The sequence below is a fragment of the Schistocerca cancellata genome, chromosome 8 (assembly GCF_023864275.1).
Source record: "Schistocerca cancellata isolate TAMUIC-IGC-003103 chromosome 8, iqSchCanc2.1, whole genome shotgun sequence".
NCBI lineage: Eukaryota > Metazoa > Arthropoda > Insecta > Orthoptera > Acrididae > Schistocerca > Schistocerca cancellata.
The window spans coordinates 531,356,988-531,377,273 of NC_064633.1; the positions used below are offsets into that span (position 1 = coordinate 531,356,988).

At 45.7% G+C, this 20,286-nt stretch overlaps 2 protein-coding genes across 2 annotated transcripts in view; both read right to left on the minus strand.

Annotated features, from left to right (window-relative positions):
• Positions 1-8,767, minus strand: part of LOC126095668 (feline leukemia virus subgroup C receptor-related protein 2-like) — a 241,436-nt gene extending 232,669 nt beyond the window's left edge. The window contains exons 1-2 of the mRNA XM_049910424.1: positions 8,764-8,767; positions 8,473-8,696 (exon numbers count right to left, since the gene is read on the minus strand). Of these exons, the coding sequence (XP_049766381.1) occupies positions 8,473-8,696; positions 8,764-8,767 (228 nt within the window). The remainder of the gene's footprint in view (positions 1-8,472; positions 8,697-8,763) is intronic.
• Positions 8,768-16,039: 7,272 nt separating this feature from the next.
• LOC126095669 (uncharacterized MFS-type transporter C09D4.1-like) overlaps positions 16,040-20,286 on the minus strand; it is a 570,358-nt gene continuing 566,111 nt past the window's right edge. Inside the window, exon 4 of the mRNA XM_049910425.1 lies at positions 16,040-16,155. Within this exon, the coding sequence (XP_049766382.1) occupies positions 16,040-16,155 (116 nt within the window). The remainder of the gene's footprint in view (positions 16,156-20,286) is intronic.

Sequence of the window (20,286 nt, forward strand, 5' to 3'; positions counted from 1 at the left end):
CGTCCTTTCAGATTTCCACACACGACGGATGGATGACGCCACTGAGAAGAGGTATTACAGCCGTTTCAAAATTTGTCGTTTGCTGTTGTTAAATATGGCAACGCTGAAGCTGGCAATAGTTTGTTTATAATGAGCATTCAAATGAACAATACTGCGAAAAGTGGAAATGTCAAGCGAAAGCCACATTTTTATGACGTTCGTCAATGCCGAGCTCAACAACCGTGCCTCGAACCGTTTCGTTCCACTTTTGGAAAGCAATCAAGTTTAGAAAATAATGTGTACAATTGGTTTGTAGAATATCGTCGTAAACGTCCTTCCGTCAGTGATGTACAATGCCTGACAAAAAAGTTAAGTACCCAAAAGACATTGTCGGATGCGTAGATGATTACGGCTGCAATTCTCTGTGACAGGTGGAACAGCATCAGAGCTCGTTAGTGTTGTTAGTGTTTAGTGTTGCTACCGGGTCTGTTGGGGTAGCTAAAGGCCGTAAACTACATCAGATGTTGAATGACCACTGTCAAGTGTGCGGATATGCCACGTAGTCGCTTGAGACAACGTAATCAGTGCCTGACACAGCTTGGAAGGAACCTTACTGTTGGCCTCAATTTGATGCCTTACAATATCCAAATTTATGGGGCTTGCGGATGTGCCAATGGAATGTGAAGGCAGGCACACTATATAATATCACCTGCTTCCTACTATTGTTGTCTCTCAGCTCAAATGTTTGTAAGTATCTGCGCAAGTGGTCTATATAGATCAAATACTCATCACAACTGTGTGTGTGTGTGTGTGTCTGTGTGTGTGTGTGTGTGTGTGTGTGAGAGAGAGAGAGAGAGAGAGAGAGAGAGAGAGAGAGAGAATATCTCTGACTCGTGATTCAAAAACCCTGTGGATATGTGGAACATTACGTGTACTAGGAACTGCTGACTTAACTTCCGATTTAGCAATTGCGGAGAGTGTGATCGCAGCGGAACTGTAATTAGCGGCATTGTTGGAAGCTGCCATTTTGAATACAGAATGTAATTTGATACCTTATAACAACATTTTATCTCGTAAAAGAGGACGATGTATCCTGAAATGTAGCAATGAAGATCATTTGTGGAAAAACTTAACATGAATTGAAAAGGTATGTCCGCAGCTCGTGGTCGTGCTGTAGCGTTCTCGCTTCCCACGCCCGGGTTCCCGGGTTCGATTACCGGCGGGGTCAGGGATTTTCCCTGACTCGTGATGACTGGGTGTTGTGTGATGTCCTTAGGTTAGTTAGGTTTAAGTAGTTCTTAGTTCTAGGGGACTGATGACCATAGATGTTAAGTCCCATAGTGCTCAGAGCCATTTGAACCATTTTTTTAAAAAGGTATGTTTAATTCTTTGGATATTTTAACTTCTTCCTTGTCTGTGGCTCGAAACATTATTGGGTGTGTCGTAACTCGTAGGGAGCTACGTGTCCTGGGAAGTCAGTAAAGCCTGCACCACGGTCGTTTATGATCTATTTTGAGGGATTAATTTCTGGACTTTTATCGAAATTATTACACAATTTGGAAACTGATCTCCATGCTGCATAATGTGTACGTCATAGCGCCCATGGCCTACTATTGTGACTGACTATTTTAATAATTTTCAGAGTCTAAAATCGCCGAAATTCTGCAGAGCCACAGAAATTTTATTCCAGGTGCCGACTGCGACATCGAGAGGCCGACAGTGCACGATTACGAAATGGAATTGCTTGACTATTTTGTTTTATAGATTTGAGAATCTAAACAGGAATTAAATTTATACCTGGGAATGTGGGAGATGTTTGTGTTAAAATATTGAGGAAGCGACTTCTCTCGCCCCGAAGTTTCCAGTCAAGTATTTAGTTATTATTCAGTCATAATAATTTAACTACAATTTAGTGGGGAAAGAAGTTAAACACTTTATTTTCTAAAGTGCACAACTGGTTTGTAGAATTTCGTCGTGACCGTCCTTCCGTCAGCGATGTACAATGACTGACAAAAAGAAGCACCCAGAAGACAGTGTCAGATACGTAAATGACACTATTCAGTGACAGGCAGACCAGCACCAGAGCGCATTAGTGTTGTTCGTGTTTCGTGGTATTACCCAGCCTGTTGGCGTGTATAGGGGCCGTGAACTGCATCAGATGTTGAGTAATCACTGTCAAGGATACGCATATGCCGCGTAGTCGCGTGAGACAGCGTCATCAGTGGCCGACACAGCTTGAAAGGGACCTCACTGTTGGTCTCCATTTGACAGATTACAGTATCCAGATTAGTGGATCATTCGGATGGGCCAGTGGCCTGATACTGGACTGCACGGGCAGGCACAATCGTCGCCGACATCCCGGTCGACCACACACGCCGGACTAGCACAATGGTTCAAATGGCTCTGAGCACTATGGGACTTAACATCTATGGTCATCAGTCCCCTAGATCTTAGAACTACTTAAACCTAACTAACCTAAGGACAGCACACAACACCCAGTCATCACGAGGCAGGGAAAATCCCTGACCCCGCCGGGAATCGAACCCGGGAACCCGGGCGCGGGAAGCGAGAACGCATAATGGAGCATGGCCGCACTGTGCTCCAAGCACGTCTTAAATCCCTTCACATCTGCTCCTGCCGTGCGGGAACAAGCAATGGAATCCTCGCAACGTTCTGTTTCTTCCCACATCACTGGTCGGAGGATACTGGGAGCCGGACTGGGAAATTAGTGTAGGCTGCTGTCAATGCATCAGAAACGGCTGCGTTTGAGGTGTTACAGTAACCAGGAAGCGTAGCCTGCTGATGAATGTTTTCACATTGTGTTCTGCGACTAGTCGCGGTTCTGCACTACCCTTGATGACCATTGTCGGCGACGTGCGGTGAGGTCCCACCCTTCCAACGGCGAGGCACAGCAGTGTTACTCCTGCCTAAATCTGTGGGGAGCCATCGATGATGATGATGATAATGTTTGGTTTGTGGGGCCCTCAACAGCGTGGTTATCAGCGCCCGTACAATTACCCAATCTTTGCTCAGTCCAATTGCGCCACTTTCCTGGATGATGATGAAATGATGAGGACAACACAAACACCCAGTCATCTCGAGGCAGGTGAAAATCCCTGACCCCGCCGGGAATCGAACCCGGGACCCCGTGCTCGGGAAGCGAGAACGCTACCGCGAGACCACGAGCGGCGGACGGGGAGCCATCGAGTAGACTTCAGGTCACGGCTGGTAGTGACAGAGAGAACTCTTGACAGCACAGCGGTTCGTGACGGACTTCCGGTGTCCTCATGCGTCACCTCTCATGTAATCAAGATGCCACTTTTCAACACGACAATGCTCGTCCACACATGGCACGTGTCTGTCTGAACTGTTGGCGTAATGTTGAGTTACACCCGCGGCAGGCAATATCGCAGGTGTCCCCTCCCCCCCCCCCCCACTACATGTGTGGGACCAGATCGGACGCCAACTCTGTCCCACTGCCGGTATCGAAGACATCAAGGACCAGTTACAACAGTAGTGGTCAGCTTGTCTCAGCAGTGGGAACAGCGGCTGTCTGGCATCCCTTGCAACCGAATCAGTGCATGCGACGTAGCCAGAGGTAACATCATGAGTGGGCTCATACAGGCAAGTTCTTCGCAAATTTGATTCGATTTTGTAATCACTGGAAAAGCAGCACATTCTCTCCCAACCTGTAAAGTTCCATTTCGTTTCTTTCTTCCCATATGCGCGTCTCTCTTTTTTTCTTTTTTTTTTTTTTTTTTTTTTGCCAAGCAGTGTGTAGCTAATATTAGCGATAACAGTAATGCTTCGCAATAGCTAAATATGTATGTAAATGTGATACCCGTCCTTATCTCCTTCTGCTCCCTCGCTCTGTCCATCTCCTGCAACCCCTCTCTTTGTCCATTTCATCCTCATCCCTGATCTGTGTCTCCTCGCAACGTTCTCCCCCGTACCTCTGTCCATTTCCTCCTCCTCTTCTCTTTTTGCTCATCTCCTCCTCCTCTTTCCACCTCCCTCGAGATGACTGGGTGTTTGTGTTGTCCTCAGCATTTCATCATCATTCATGAAAGTGGCACGATTGACTGAGCAAATGTTGGGAATTTGTAAGGGTGCTGATAACCGCACAGTTGAGCGCCCCACAAACCAAACATCATCGTCATCACCATCACCATCACCATCACCATCACCATCACCATCACCATCACCATCACCATCACCATCACCATCACCATCACCATCACCATCACCATCACCATCACCATCCTCTTTCTCTCTGTGTACCTTTCCTCCTCCCACTCTCTGTCCACCCCCTCTTCTACCCTCTCTCTGACCTTATGGCTTGTCACTCCAGGCAAATGCCGGGATGGTTCCTCTGAAAGGGCACGGCCGACTTCCTTCCCAATCCTTCCCTAATCTGATGAGACCGATGGCCACGCTGTCTGGTCTCCTTCCCCAAACCAACCAATCAACCTTATGGCTTGTTTATTGTTATTGCAAACAAAACCTCAAAAGGGAGCTGAATTCGCTTAAAATGAATGGGATAATGATTGATATCACTGGTATGCTGGCTATGAGAGAGCTGCTGGGTCAGTGAGGATAACAGCTTCAATGGTGGGATTTTGCATAGTTTTAATCTGCGAGCGGGGAAAATTACAATGTATTCCAAACGTAAGTCAATAAGCCATAGAAACTACTTTCCTGTTCTCTGTTAAGGCCAATTGCGAGGACGAAAACAAACCAACACATTGTTGCATATACAGTTTTTATTTAAAATTATGTGTAATGAGAAAGAATATGTTTAAGAAAAACCATCTGCCTAACGGTTTAAAAGTCCTGCTATTGTATTTAAAACTGGCTTTGAAAATGCTAACGAAACTGCACGTTTTCAGAGCACAGTATTTTCTTTCCCGCAGTTTTGACAGAAAACCTGGAAACTGTTGTTTAAAAAATGTCGGTATGAATATTTGTTAGAGCATCGTATAAAAATTCGAAGTAAATTGGTCAAACACCTTTCGAGACTTTTGCTAACAAAGTTTCCACTTTAAATTTTAAATTTACTGTATTTATATGTTATGTTACGAATATGTAGCCGGTGTCCATTTAAATGTTTACTAGGCTATCATGCAAAGATCTGAACTAAATCGGTGGAGAACACTTTTACAGAGCATCGTGTAAGTATTTCACATACATGGATCACTAACTTTTCGAAAATTTTCTTAACTAAGTTTACCTTTACATAAACACATCAAAAAAACTTTTGCATCGCCCCAGTTCCCAGAATTCCTGAAGATAGACGTTGACTGTGGATATTACACTCCTGGAAATTGAAATAAGAACACCGAGAATTCATTGTCCCAGGAAGGGGAAACTTTATTGACACATTCCTGGGGTCAGATACATCACATGATCACACTGACAGAACCACAGGCACATAGACACAGGCAACAGAGCATGCACAATGTCGGCACTAGTACAGTGTATATCCACCTTTCGCAGCAATGCAGGCTGCTATTCTCCCATGGAGACGATCGTAGAGATGCTAGATGTAGTCCTGTGGAACGGCTTGCCATGCCATTTCCACCTGGGGCCTCAGTTGGACCAGCGTTCGTGCTGGACGTGCAGACCGCGTGAGACGACGCTTTATCCAGTCCCAAACATGCTCAATGGGGGACAGATCCGGAGATCTTGCTCGCCAGGGTAGTTGACTTACACCTTCTAGAGCACGTTGGGTGGCACGGGATACATGCGGACGTGCATTGTCCTGTTGGAACAGCAAGTTCCCTTGCCGGTCTAGGAATGGTAGAACGATGGGTTCGATGACGGTTTGGATGTACCGTGCACTATTCAGTGTCCCCTCGACGATCACCAGTGGTGTACGGCCAGTGTAGGAGATCGCTCCCCACATCATGATGCCGGGTGTTGGCCCTGTGTGCCTCGGTCGTATGCAGTCCTGATTGTGGCGCTCACCTGCACGGCGCCAAACACGCATACGACCATCATTGGCACCAAGGCAGAAGCGACTCTCATCGCTGAAGACGACACGTCTCCATTCGTCCCTCCATTCACGCCTGTCGCGACACCACTGGAGGCGGGCTGCACGATGTTGGGGCGTGAGCGGAAGACGGCCTAACGGTGTGCGGGACCGTAGCCCAGCTTCATGGAGACGGTTGCGAATGGTCCTCGCCGATACCCCAGGAGCAACAGTGTCCATAATTTGCTGGGAAGTGGCGGTGCGGTCCCCTACGGCACTGCGTAGGATCCTACGGTCTTGGCGTGCATCCGTGCGTCGCTGCGGTCCGGTCGCAGGTCGACGGGCACGTGCACCTTCCGCCGACCACTGGCGACAACATCGATGTACTGTGGAGACCTCACGCCCCACGTGTTGAGCAATTCGGCGGTACGTCCACCCGGCCTCCCGCATGCCCACTATACGCCCTCGCTCAAAGTCCGTCAACTGCACATACGGTTCACGTCCACGCTGACGCGGCATGCTACCAGTGTTAAAGACTGCGATGGAGCTCCGTATGCCACGGCAAACTGGCTGACACTGACGGCGGCGGTGCACAAATGCTGCGCAGCTAGCGCCATTCGACGGCCAACACCGCGGTTCCTGGTGTGTCCGCTGTGCCGTGCGTGTGATCATTGCTTGTACAGCCCTCTCGCAGTGTCCGGAGCAAGTATGGTGGGTCTGACACACCGGTGTCAATGTGTTCTTTTTTCCATTTCCAGGAGTGTATTTCACAGACACAGTCCCGTCGACTGCTCAGAGATGTCACTAAACCCGCCCAAAGATATAAACAGCGACGCATGAGCAGCGCCTATTAGACGGAGGGCGTCGGGCAGCCGATCAGTTCCAGTCATTCCACCAGGAAGGAGGTACACGGCTCGTGTTATCCGTTGTTCGACTATACCTAGACGGTCAATACCGCGGTTCGATCGCGTTCGCATTGTTACTTTGTGCCAGGAAGGGCTCTCAAAAAGGTAAGTGTCCAGGCGACTCGGAGTGAACCAAAGCGATGTTGTTCGGACATGGAGGAGATACAGAGAGACAGGAACTATCGATGATATGCCTCGCTCAGGCCGCCCAAGGGCTATTACTACAGTGGATGACCGCTACCTACCGATTATAGCTCGGAGGAACCCTAACAGTAATACCACCATGTTCAGTAATGCTTTTCGTGCAGCCACAGGACGTCGTGTCACAACTCAAACTGTGCGCAATAGGCTGCATGATGCGTAACTTCTCTCTTGACGTCCATGGCGACGTCAATCTTTGCAACCATCACACTATGCAGCGCGGTACAGGTGGGCCCAACAACATGCCGAATGGACCGCTCAGGATTGGCATCACGTTCTCTTCACCGATGAGTGTCACATATGCCTTCAACCAGACAATCGTCGGACACGTGTTTGGAGGCAACCCGGTCTGGCTGAACGCCTTAGACACACTCTCCAGCGAGTGCAGCAAGGTGGAGGTTTCCATCTGTTTTGGGGTGGCATTATGTGGGGGTGGCATTATGTGGGGCCGACGTACGCCGCTGGTGGTCATGGAAGGCGCCGTAACGGCTGTACGATACGTGAATGCCATCCTCCGACCGATAGTGCAACCATATCGGCAGCACATTGGCGAGGCATTCGTCTTCATGGACGACAATTCACGCCCCCATCATGCACATCTTGTGAATGACTTCCTTCAGGATAACGAAATCGCTCGACTAGAGGGGCCAGCATGTTCTCCAGATATGAACCCTATCGAATATGCCCGCGATAGTTTGAAATGGGCCGTTTATGAACGACGTTACCCACCAACCACTCTTAGGGATCTACGCCGAATCGCCGTTGAGGAGTGGGACAAACTGGACCAACAGTGCCTTGATGAACTTGAGGATAGTATGCCACGACGAATGCGTGGATAGTATGCCACGACGAATACAGCCATGCATCAATGCAAGAGGACGATCTACTGGGTATTAGAGGTACCGGTGTGTGCAGCAATCTGGGCTACCACCTCTGAAGGTCTCACTGTATGGTGATACAACATGTAATGTGTGGTTTTCATGATCAATAAAAAGGGCATCTCTATTCCAGTTTTCTGTACAGGTTCGGGAAGTCTCTGAACCGAGATGATGCAATCCTTTTTTGATGTGTGTACATAGTGTGTGTGTGTGTGTGTGTGTGTGTGTGTGTGAGAGAGAGAGAGAGAGAGAGAGAGAGAGAGAGAGAGAGAGAGAGAGGGGAGGAATATGCATAACGACATCTTAAGTAAATCGGCCAAGTACTTTTCGAGCTTTTTGATAACGAAGTTAAATAACGATTTTTGTTTATAGAGTAGCACTGAATAGATTATCTAATGGGTGAGATAAACTTTTATTTCTTGGTCATTTTTCTCGAATGATTTGTATAGTTTGTTGAACACCCTGTGTTATTTCGGAAGCCTGCAGCTGTTTGATTGGCTGCAGCAGTACAGTAGATAAAGAGAGATGGGCGACTCACCGGGAAGTACTGCAGGACGACCTGGTTGAGCAGCGTGGAGATGGCGTAGAAGTCGCCGACGTTGATACCGTAGGCGACGAGCAGCAGCGCGAACCCGGGGTTGGTGACGAGGCGCCACGTGGAGGACAGGAAGCTGCCGCCCCCGCCGCCGCCCTCGTCGGCCGCCGCCTCCTTTTGCGCCGCCTGCGCCGGGCTCGGGGGCGTGGGCGGCGCCGCCCGGAACACTGGCGGGTGCACACACGGCCGTCAGTCTAGGAACGCTCATTACAGAGGGTACTCGTAAAGTCTCACCCATCACCTCGAAAAAATAAAAACTACGTAATTTTTTCTTTTTTGGTCGCATATATATGTCTGTGTCATGGACGATAAATAGTTTACACAAGAAGAGGATAGATGCTTTCGAAATGTGGTGCTACAGAAAAATGCTGAAGATTAGATGGGTAGATCGCGTAGCTAATGAGAAGGTACTGAATAGAATTGGGGAGAAGAGGAGTTTGTGGCACAATCTGACTAGATGAAGGGATCAAATGGGTCAAATGGCTCTGAGCACTATGGGACTTAACATCTGTGGTCATCAGTCCCCTAGAACTTAGAACTACTTAAACCTAACTAACCTAAGGACATCACACACATCCATGCCCGAGGCAGGATTCGAACCTGCGACCGTAGCAGTCACACGGTTCCGGACTGAGCGCCTAGAACCGCGAGACCACCGCGGCCAGTGAAGAAGGGATCGGATGGTAGGATACTTTCTGAGGCATCAAGGAATCACCAATTTAGTACTGGAGGGATGTGTGCAGGGTAAAAATCGTAGAGGGAGATCAAGAGGTGAATACACTAAGCAGATACAGAAGGATGTAGGTTGCAGTAGTTACTCGGAGATGAAGAAGCTTGCACAGGATAGAGTGGCATGGAGAACTGCATCAAACCAGTCTCTGGACTGAAGATTGTAACAACAACATATATGTCTGTAGTCCCGATGCTAGAGGACCCAAAACCAAATGACACAGCCAATTTGTAAAGTGGAGCGCGTACGATAATTCGGTTGCAGTACTTGAAGGGGGACAACCCTGCGGCAGTCCGTGCTGGGTTGGTGGTAGTGTTTTGCAACGACGCACCATCATAAGCTCACCGAACAATAAATTTGTCACCCCAGTGGGCACGCAAAGATGAACTGTTAAGCTTTGAAAGATGGCGTAGTGATGGAGTCACGTGCTCAACTGCGCGCACATTGCCTCCACGTGGGCATAAAGCAGTTGCGATCAGTGAGACAGTTATGTTTCAAGTGGCCATTGTACGTAACCATGGGTACATGTAAGGACGTGACAGTGTTTGGCAAAAATGAGCAATGGAGTTTGTACGTGCCCATGACCATACCGTATGTGAAGTTGCTTTGTTGGTGTTTCGTGGCGGACTGTTGGAAAGTGTCTACAAGCAATAAGCTACTGTCACATGCTAAAATTAACGGGTGGGTTATGTTATTCAGAATGGTTATAACATTCAAATAGCATTTTCGGTTAATAATCTGACGAAATATCTGTTATTTTTAAGTAATTATAGGTTAATAATTACTACATTTCAAGCTTTAGTCACGTGATTGAAAACGTTCTGTTACCGGCCGAAGCTCTAGTTACGTCACAGGGTGGGGGTTAGGACGAAGCTATACGTGTGTTACAAGAGTGTTAGCTAAAGTTACGTGTTTTTCCATTTTTTTTTTTTGCAAACTAGTTTAGTTATTTTGAGTTGTAAAACGCATTTGCAGCTCTTAGAGTAGATCGGGGGAAGATGCCAAACTTAAGGTTTGGAGGATCAAAAGGCGAGTTAGAATTGGATATTTAGGATCAGCACTGAAATATTGTTCACGGATGAGATTTTTCTATGAAAAGGCCAGTTGGCGTTACGAAACCATTAGAAATTATATGCGTATTTAATTTTTTTAATGAAGTGTCGTTTTTGGCATCTCACCCCAGACAGCAGGGTGAGATGACAGTTATATTGCTAGGAGATTTCAGCACTAGTTTAGTGCATTTATGATACAACATAGCTACATAAGTAATTCAGAAAGCAAACTTATTACGTTTGTAAGGAATAGAATACAAAACAAATATATAAATATATTTAAGGATAAGCAAAAGACAAGAAAACATCCAAATGAAATTAGAATTCATTTGCACAGTTATTGCACTTGTTTTCTTCCTCTGTACAGGTTTCATGCAACCATTTTTTGCAAATGACACACTGACGCCGATCCACCTGTGGTCTATTTTTATCATAGTAATTCTTGGCACACTTAGCACAATAATCACTGTCATTTGCTGAGTTACTTGGTTTGCTAAACTTAGACCGAACTGGAGTTGATTTTCTGCTTTTAATTCGCTGTGACCTAGCTCTTGCTGCTTCTTTTCGACTCCCTTCTGTGAGAACTTCAGCGGTTTTCTTTCTTCACTTAGATGGCAGCGGATCCAAGATAGGCATAGGAGTAATTTCTTCGAACGATGTTCCTGGCATCGGCTCATTATCAACATGTGGCTCTGAACACTATGAGACTTAACTTCTGAGGTCATCAGTCATCAACATGTGCTTCAAGCCTTCTATTGCCTTTCGGTGGGAGAACAACCTGAGCACATCCTCTACAGTCGGTGTTATATCCTTCATTCTTGTCTGCCACACCAGTAGCAACCAGATCAGAAATTTGAAATGCCTTCTACGGATTTCTTTCCTGGTTGTATGGGTACAAGCCAGAAGCTTCGAATCCAGATTGAGCATTGGATGGAACTGTAGCTTTCTTCCAGGCTTCAATGAGGAAGACTGGGAATTTTTCTCTTGAGACTTTACGTTCGGGATGACACAATGTCCAGTTTCGCATTGTACTGTAAAAAGATTGTTTCAGTGATTTGAAAACACACCTGGTAAGAGGCTGAAGGCAGTGTGTTGAATACGGAGGAAAACAAATCATGATCACATCATTTTCCGTTGCAATATCAAGCATAGATGGATCAGTAGAGTATGAGGTGTGCCCATCGAGAAGCAGAACTACTTTTCCTTGTTGTTTTCTGGGAATAAAGTTGTCTTTCATCCAATTCATGAATATATTAGAGTTGACATACCCTGATCTCTCATTCATAAATACAATCGAACCACTCGGAAGTCCATCCTCCCATTCAGACTTCTTTCTCTTACCTTTTAAAATTCACAATGGAGGAATGAAGTTGCCTTCAGCATTGCAACAAGTGATTACCGTTATGGTTTCCCCTTTTCCTCGGAAAGTTACTTGATACAAAGAAGAAGAACCTTTTTCTGTTATCACTTTTTCTAGCCTAGGATTCATCTGAAACCCAGTTTCGTGCATGTTGTACAGGCGGCCAGGCTTATCCAGTAAAGAATTTGCTGTTAAGACATCCAGAACTAAAGAAAAATATGCTGCAATAGCTTCTCTATTCATTCCCATAGCTTGATTTGTTCCATCCACCTGTTTGTTGCTGTTCCCACCAGTCTCTTGCCCTCGACATTCTGTTTTATCCAGCTCTTCTCACATTTTGGCCAGAAAACGAGGATTTTGTTTGACATGAGAATAAAGGCTCCTGGAGATGCTGAGTTACTCAATAATGATCGCATTCGTTCTTCTTTCAGATCATTTTATGGGTATCATTCTCCATCAACACCACAGCTGCTTTCCTCTGGCCTCAAGGGTCCATGCTTTGCAAGCATAAAAGAAGATGGAAAACGGAAATGTTGCAAGAAGCCAGGCCTTTGTGGTGTTCGTTATCACTCTGTTCTGCCAAATCTTGGTGAGCTGCTTCTTAGCCTCGCAGCCTAGCATGATCCATCTTCTTATCTCGTCCTCTCGCAAAGGGTTGACCCAAGATATATGAATCAATCCGCGAATTCCAGTTCCTTTAATAGATCTGTGAGCTGAACGTGTGCTCCTACGTCAATTATCATGTGTTTGGACTTACTGAGATTGAGGTCTTATACACACGGTAGAATAGTGTTCTTTACTTTTGTTAGTAGCTCATCAAATTCATCTTTGCTGCTCGCTAAAAGCACGGTGTCATCAGCAACCCGGTTCCTGATGACATCTGTATGTACGTTGTACGGTTGGGGGAGATAGAACACAACCCTGCCTTACAACTTTTGATATATTGAAGGCATCTGGAGTGCCACCACTTTTCTTGACAGGTGCGAGGCAGTCTCGTGGGACACCAATCTCTGCATGCACCTGCCACAACTTTTTCCAGTCGTAGCGAGAAAATGTCTCGAATTGAGAGATGAGTATATAGAGGAGGAATGACACCATGGACCAAATTTAATGCTCGCAAATTGCTTTTTTTTTTAAATATTATTTCAAAGTGATAATTAAAACTTTATGATTACCATTCGTACATGAATTCTGAAGTATTCAAGGCTTGGCCACACTCCAAGAAATAATACGTGGGGGAAAATCTGCAAGCGTAACAGAATAATCTAAATTCTAAGGTCTTTACATTGATAAGCGCTCCAACTGGAAATCACGTGTTAGGAAAGAAGGAAGGAAGACAAGAGATGAACGTCGCGTCGACACCGAGATCATCAGAGACGGAGCACAAACTCGGACTGGTTAACGATAGGGAAGGAAATCGGGCTGGAGTTTTTCAAACGAACCACCCCGGCACTTCTGTGGAGGAAGGGGATTCGAAACCGTCATCCTTCCGAATGCGAGTCCTGTGTGCTGACCACTGTGTTGCTTTTCACCGTTAATCTTGTGCTGCAAATCTTCTCCAACGTCTAGGGCCTGCAACTTCTTTGTTAGACATTATAGCAGACTTCGTAGACCTCAGTGTCAGAAAGTTGACTACTTTCCTCATTACGATTACACCAGAACGTGTAATGGATGTTGTCTAGTACCAAGTGCTCACAGAGCCATTTGTAGCGAAATCTGAAAACTACTTCTCCATTCGTCGCTATTCTCCCTGGATCTAAAAATACCTGTTGGATCTGAGTTCTGCAAGCTTCCAGTAGCAGTTCACGATGGCTTTTTCTTCTTCTCGTGTTATCAGCTATGTCTAAAACTACTAAAATGCGTAAACAGAAAGTGTACGCATGTATATGTATGTCAGATATCCTTCAACCAAAATAATATCCAAAATCTCATACAAGCTATACTACCTTACTTGACTAGTTTCTAAGAATAAGGTAGCTGTTATAAAATCGTAGCATCGGCGTGTTTCGTCATTACTCATTAATACACGAAAATTGTCTACATTTTTTAGTTAGGCCTCGTTTCTTCCAGCCTTCCCACTATCACAAACTAATATTGTTGCACGTCCATCTCCATCCATCTAATCATCGCACTCTTGCTTTCTTGATAACGACACACACACACACACACACACACACACACACACACACACACACACACACAGTGTGTATGACAGAGATAGAGAGATAGATAGACAGATAGATAGATAGATAGAGAGAGAGAGAGAGAGAGAGAGAGAGAGAGAGAGAGAGAGGGAGAATTGCAGAGGAGACTACGTTTGTGTAATGTGGCCACACTTTTAACAACAAGATTGAGGAGCTTCCTTGATCAAGCGTTTTTTGCAACAGGTAAACCCAGATCCCCTTCGCTCCTCACGGACCAACCGTTCTCGTACAACCGTTAGGATATGCTTCTAATATGTGCAGCTATGTCGACGATTAATTTATCATTTTGCTTGGTTTTGTCAGTGTAAGTCAGAAAAAGGAAAAATCGAAACGTGACAATTAGGGGAAAACTGGTTAATAAAACGAGAACCCGTATTCACGTTAAGTTACTCTGCCAAGGCCTGATGATACTTCTTCCCTGCTGAAGGTGCTATGAAAACTTCAAGTACACATTTGTGTTAACTTGCAGACGTCAGCTCTTCATACGTGTGGACTTCAAAAAGTAATGACTAGCAAGACATTCGACAAAAGATATAAAGAACACGTCAGAGTATTTAAATCCGGTACAAAACATTCAACATTTGCGGATCATCTAAAACAAGAATACCATAGACCCAGCAATGTTGCAAAAGATATGACCGTCATAAGAATCAGTAAAGACAGTCACCTCCACCCTTTCCGAGAAAATTTCCACGTACACAAAGCAGTAACACAAACAGTTGCTCAATGACCAAATAAACATTGGAAACCAGACACTATATAAAATAATTGAAGAAATTATATGATGAAGAAGAAAGCCTTTTCCATCCTTCACCCTCTCCCACCAAACCCCCACTCCCTCCACCCAATTTTATTTACTTCTTGGTCCTCACCTCTTCCTCTAACTCACACTCCATCCACTCATCATCGCTTCTCCCTCCTCCCCCCCCCCCCCCCCCTCCCATCCAAAAAAAATCACTAGTCCTTCACTATCGTTACGCAGTATATAAATACACAACAACATAATTAAATAGAATTACACACACACAATTAACTGAAATACAAAACAAGAGTACAGCTGAAACGCAAGCTAGTGGTATTGTTATGTTGGCAACACTACAAAACAAAACGCACAGTACAGACTTAGAAGCATAAAAATTAACGGAAAAAAGTGGTGTGCGAAAAAGTGTGCTGTGTACAACATGAAAAATGCATAGTTCTGCAGGGCAACTAAAACTTACATTACAAGTATCAGTGTCTAACGAAGAACACACGCAGTGGGTTGGTTGTTTTGGGGGAGGAGACCAGACAACGAGGTCATCGGTCTCATCAGATTAGGGAAGGAAGTCGACGGTGCCCTTTCAAAGGAACCATCCCGGCATTTGCCTGGAGCGATTTAGGGAAATCACGGGAAACCTAAATCAGGATGGCCGGACGCGGGATTGAACCGTCGTCCTCCCGAAAGTGAATCCACTGCACGCAGTGGGAAAACAGAAAAGGACAGTGACTAAGCAAAACAACAAGTTCGCGCGGAGGGATGCAGCAAGAAGTAATAGACAACGCTAGGGAAAACACTATATGCTCCAGTGGTGGGATCGTAACGCTAGGGAAAACACTCATAGACCAATTTAATTAGCTGCTAAGAGGGAATTAAAGCAAGGCTAGCAAAATAACGAGGCCACGTGCGGTCATCACAGAACTACGGAGAGCTCTTTAAATGCCGCAGCCCCAGCACCAAGCAGAGGAGAACGGTTCAGATCAATGGGAACGATGGAGTCCGTGTCGACGACTTTCCGTTCCGTTAGTAAGTCTTGTCTCAGATCAACCAGCGCAGTACCCGCCAGATGTGGAGTGCCGCAGACCTGAACTCTTCTGACGAACTTCACGCTGTGTCACACCACCCACTACTGATGGGAGAGCCGATGAACTACCAGCAACAGTGCAGTGCCAGGTGCTGTACTCTCTGAGTGTGAGACGGAAGACGACGGCCAGGGTTCCACCGGACCACCATCCGGTACGCCTAAGCGACTCCGGGTGTGGGACCTCCCAGGCCGGCATTACTTGCTTCACCGTCTGCCGCCTACACCACACCGCGGATGTGGTGATCCAGGGAAGAAGAGGCACCGAGTGTGATCGAATACACTCCCTCAGCCGGTAGCAGCTGCCCATCCTGTACCAGGCTGGACTAAGCATCCGCATCGACGCAGGTGCAAGGGCTGGCGCAGCGTCCTACACCGAGAGGCAGTGCGTGACCAAGGCAGGAGGCAACTACGGCCAATAGTGCATCACCCATTGTAAAAGCTGTCAAAATAAACGATTCACTGAATAATCATGTTTTCTTAGCGCCACGAGCGCTTCCTGACGATTCCTGACATCGTGCAGAGACTTTACCCCATCGGCCCCTCAGTAACTCCAAAGATGTGCTAGCAGACGGCACTTCTACATCTACATCTACATCTACATCTACATTTATACTCCGCAAGCCACCCAACGGTGTGTGGCGGAGGGCACTTTACGTGCCACTGTCATTACCTCCCTTTCCTGTTCCAGTCGCGTATGGTTCGCGGGAAGAATGACTGTCTGAAAGCCTCTGTGCGCGCTCTAATCTCTCTAATTTTACATTCGTGATCTCCTCGGGAGGTATAAGTAGGGGGAAGCAATATATTCGATACCTCATCCAGAAACGCACCCTCTCGAAACCTGGCGAGCAAGCTACACCGCGATGCAGAGCGCCTCTCTTGCAGAGGCTGCCACTTGAGTTTGTTAAACATCTCCGTAACGCTATCACGGTTACCAAATAACCCTGTGACGAAACGCGCCGCTCTTCTTTGGATCTTCTCTATCTCCTCCGTCAACCCGACCTGGTATGAATCCCACACTGATAAGCAATACTCAAGTATAGGTCGAACGATGGAGGCGAGAAACCAAACGGAAATCACCATAAGTAAGAAGCAACATGTTGTTAACTAATTTTTTTCGATCTTAAAAACAATTCAAATTATAAATATCTTTAACTACAGACCACTGATCATGTCATGCATCAATAAAGCGAAAGGCATCTTCTGGTGAAAAAGCACGCATTTTATTGAGGTTGCAACGACAAAACAAAAATATCCTCAGGAATTATAAAGCAGCTATAGACAATACAGCCACACAAACGAACGATTCAAAAAGTAAGTTACCCATTATAATGGCGGACCAACTGCCTTTTACTGACTGATGCACTACGCTCACTACGCTTCAGAGTGACACAGTTACTTTACTCCATGTTTCGATATTTCTTATTGCCTATAAACAACGGTAGAACGGTTTCACCAGTCGTTCAGTTCCTCGACGGTACAAACCTGCTCCTCAATCACAGCGCCATTCGAGAACCTCCGCATCATTGGAAACAATGTTTCTTCTGCGGCTGCTGCAGATCAGTTCCTCGACTGCCTGCACATTTTTGTCTGTGGTCGATGTCGGTGGCCTTCCTTCCCAGTCGGCAACACCCACGTCTGTGTAGCCTTGGTCCAATTGTTGGCACCATTTCATTACTGCTGGACTCGACGTTGTATTTGACCCGTAAACCGGCACTAACTTCGCGGTTACTCTGGTTGCAATTTAGACGTTCTGTTCACAAGAATCGCACTGTCTTGCATGCTTCAACTTTGGAGTGTGATTCCAGTTGTTGCGCCTTTTCGGTCATCCTGTGTGATGCTCTTGTTACCCGTACCGCAGCAGACCTGAGTCTGCAGGATACCCAGAACACGTACACACTTCTGGCAATGCGCCACTCTTACTGCACAATGTTTTTAACGTTGACCGACGTGTTTAACTTACCATTTGAAGTCGCCTCGTCAACACTCTTGTATTCTTTTCTCACTGTAGTTGATTGTGGAAGATATTTTCTATAACGACGTATTTCCCTGGTCAGGGTAAATATCTTTGAATTTCGTTAAAAGAATAACGTACGCAATATCGTCTTTGCCTTACCAAAATACTTGTACGATTTAGATTAAGTGTTAACAAGACCAGCAAGGACGCAGCCAGGATTTTGTCTAAATGTGGTCCGATTTGTTAAAGAGGACATGAAAAGGTTCATGCTTTTCGTCTATTCTGAAACGACGATTATTTTTTTAATTTTTATGTACATGATTTGCTTTTGGATGGCCTTCATACAAATAGTATTTGATCTATAAAGTTAAGCAAGAAAAGTTTTTCCTTGAAAATACGTAACAAAAGTCTCAACAGCATCTACATACATGAGAAATAACCAAATCCAAAATTAAGTACTGTATTTACATTACTGGCCATTACAATTGCTACACCACGAAGAGGACGTGCTACAGACGCGAAATTTAACCGACAGGAAGAAGATGTTGTGATATGCAGATGATTAGCTTTTCAGAGCATTCACACAAGGTTGGCGCCGGTGGAGACACTTACAACGTGCGGACATGAGGAAAGTTTCCAACCGATTTCTCATACACAAACAGCAGTTGACCGGCGTTGCCTGGTGAAACGTTGTTGTGATGCCTCGTGTAAGGAGGAGAAATGCGTACCACCACGTTTCCGACTTTGATAAAGGTCGGATTGTAGCCTATCGCGATTGCGATTTATCGTATCACAACATTGCTGCTCGCGTTGGTCGAGATCCAATGACTGATAGCAGAATATGGAATCGGTGGGTTCAGGAGGGTAATACGAAACTCCGTCCTGGACCCCAACGGCCTTGTATCACTAGCAGTCGAGATGACAGGCATCTTATCCGCATGGCTGTAACGGATCGCGCAGCCACGTCTCGATCCCTGGGTCACCAGATGGGGGCGTTTGCAAGACGACAACCATCTGCACGAACAGTTTGACGATGTTTGCAGCAGTATGGACTATCAGCTCGGAGACCATGGCTGCGGTTACCCTTGACGCTGCATGACAGACAGGAGAGCCTGCGATGGTGTACTCAACGACGAACCTGGGTGCACGAATGGCAGAAGTAATTTTTTCGGATGAATCCAGGTTCTGTTTACAGTATCATGATGGTCGCATCCGTGTTTGGTGACATCGCGATGAACGCACATTGGAAGCGTGTATTCGTCATCGCCATACTGGCGTATCACCCTGCGTGACGGTATGGGGTGCCATTGGTTACACGTCTCGGTCACCTCTTGTTCGCAGTGAGGGCACTTTGAACAGTGGACGTCACATTTCAGATGTATTACGACCCGTGGCTCTACCCTTCATTCGATCACTGCGAAACCCTACCCTGTACGGGCCTTTCTGGATACAGAAAATGTTCGACTGCTGCCCTGGCCAGCACATTCTCCAGATCTCTCACCAATTGAAAACAGCTGGTCAATGGTGGGCGAGCAACTGGCTCGTCACAATACGCCAGTCACTACTCTTGATGAACTGTGGTATCGTGTCGAAGCTGCATGGGCAGCTGTACCTGTACAGGCCATCCAAGCTCTGTTTGACTCAATGCCCAGACGTGTCAATCCCGTTATTTCGGCCAGAGGTGGTTTTTCTGGGCACTGATTTCTCAGGACTCTTGCACCCAAACTGAGTGCAAATGTAATCACATGTCAGTTCTAGTATAATATATTTGTCCAATGAATACCCGTTTATCATCTGCATTTCTTCTTGGTATAGCAATTTTAATGGCCAGCAGTGTATTTATTTAGAAATATTAAAACTTCACTTTATTGCTATACGAGTTAAAATTCTAATAAATGTATTGGCTCTTAGCTAACAATACGCAGCTCAGTCATCTAGTAAAAGGTTCGCTGTCGCAGTGCAGAAGAGCCTTAACTATGGGATTAATAACTTAATAAAGGTCAACAGGTTCAAACTTCCTCACAATAGCAGTCTTTCTCCTAGTGCAGTCTTTTATTTAAATTTACAAGTTATCTGCAACCGTCAGAATACCTTCAGCACATCAAAGTGTCGCAAGTTCCTCAATTCATTCTGAGATATTATCTTTCATTTCATTAAAATTCTTCAGTTTCCGCAAGTAATCAAGAACTTTTAAATTACTATTTCAACAGCCAACTTGAAACTGTAGCTATCAAATTTATTTATAAACGGAATACACAATTACTATATGCTCCAATGGTAGGATTGTAACACTGACTGACGCATTGATTTCAACTTGACTTCTAATGTATGCCACCTTATAACGAGTTGTATTTATCCATGATGATATGGTTATACAATCTTTGATGCTAATAGACTCCTCTACTATGTACGGAATACATTGTCGTTTATATGGCGTTTAGTTACAAATATATTAGAGTTGTGACGGCTGGACTTACTTTTCCTAGGATATTACGAATAAGAAATTTTACAGTAGAATGTCGTTCTTGTAGTAGAACTTGACATGATACATCGCCATCCTTATGCACAGATACATACGCTGCAGTAGAAAATGACGGTCGCTAGACCCCTCCCAAC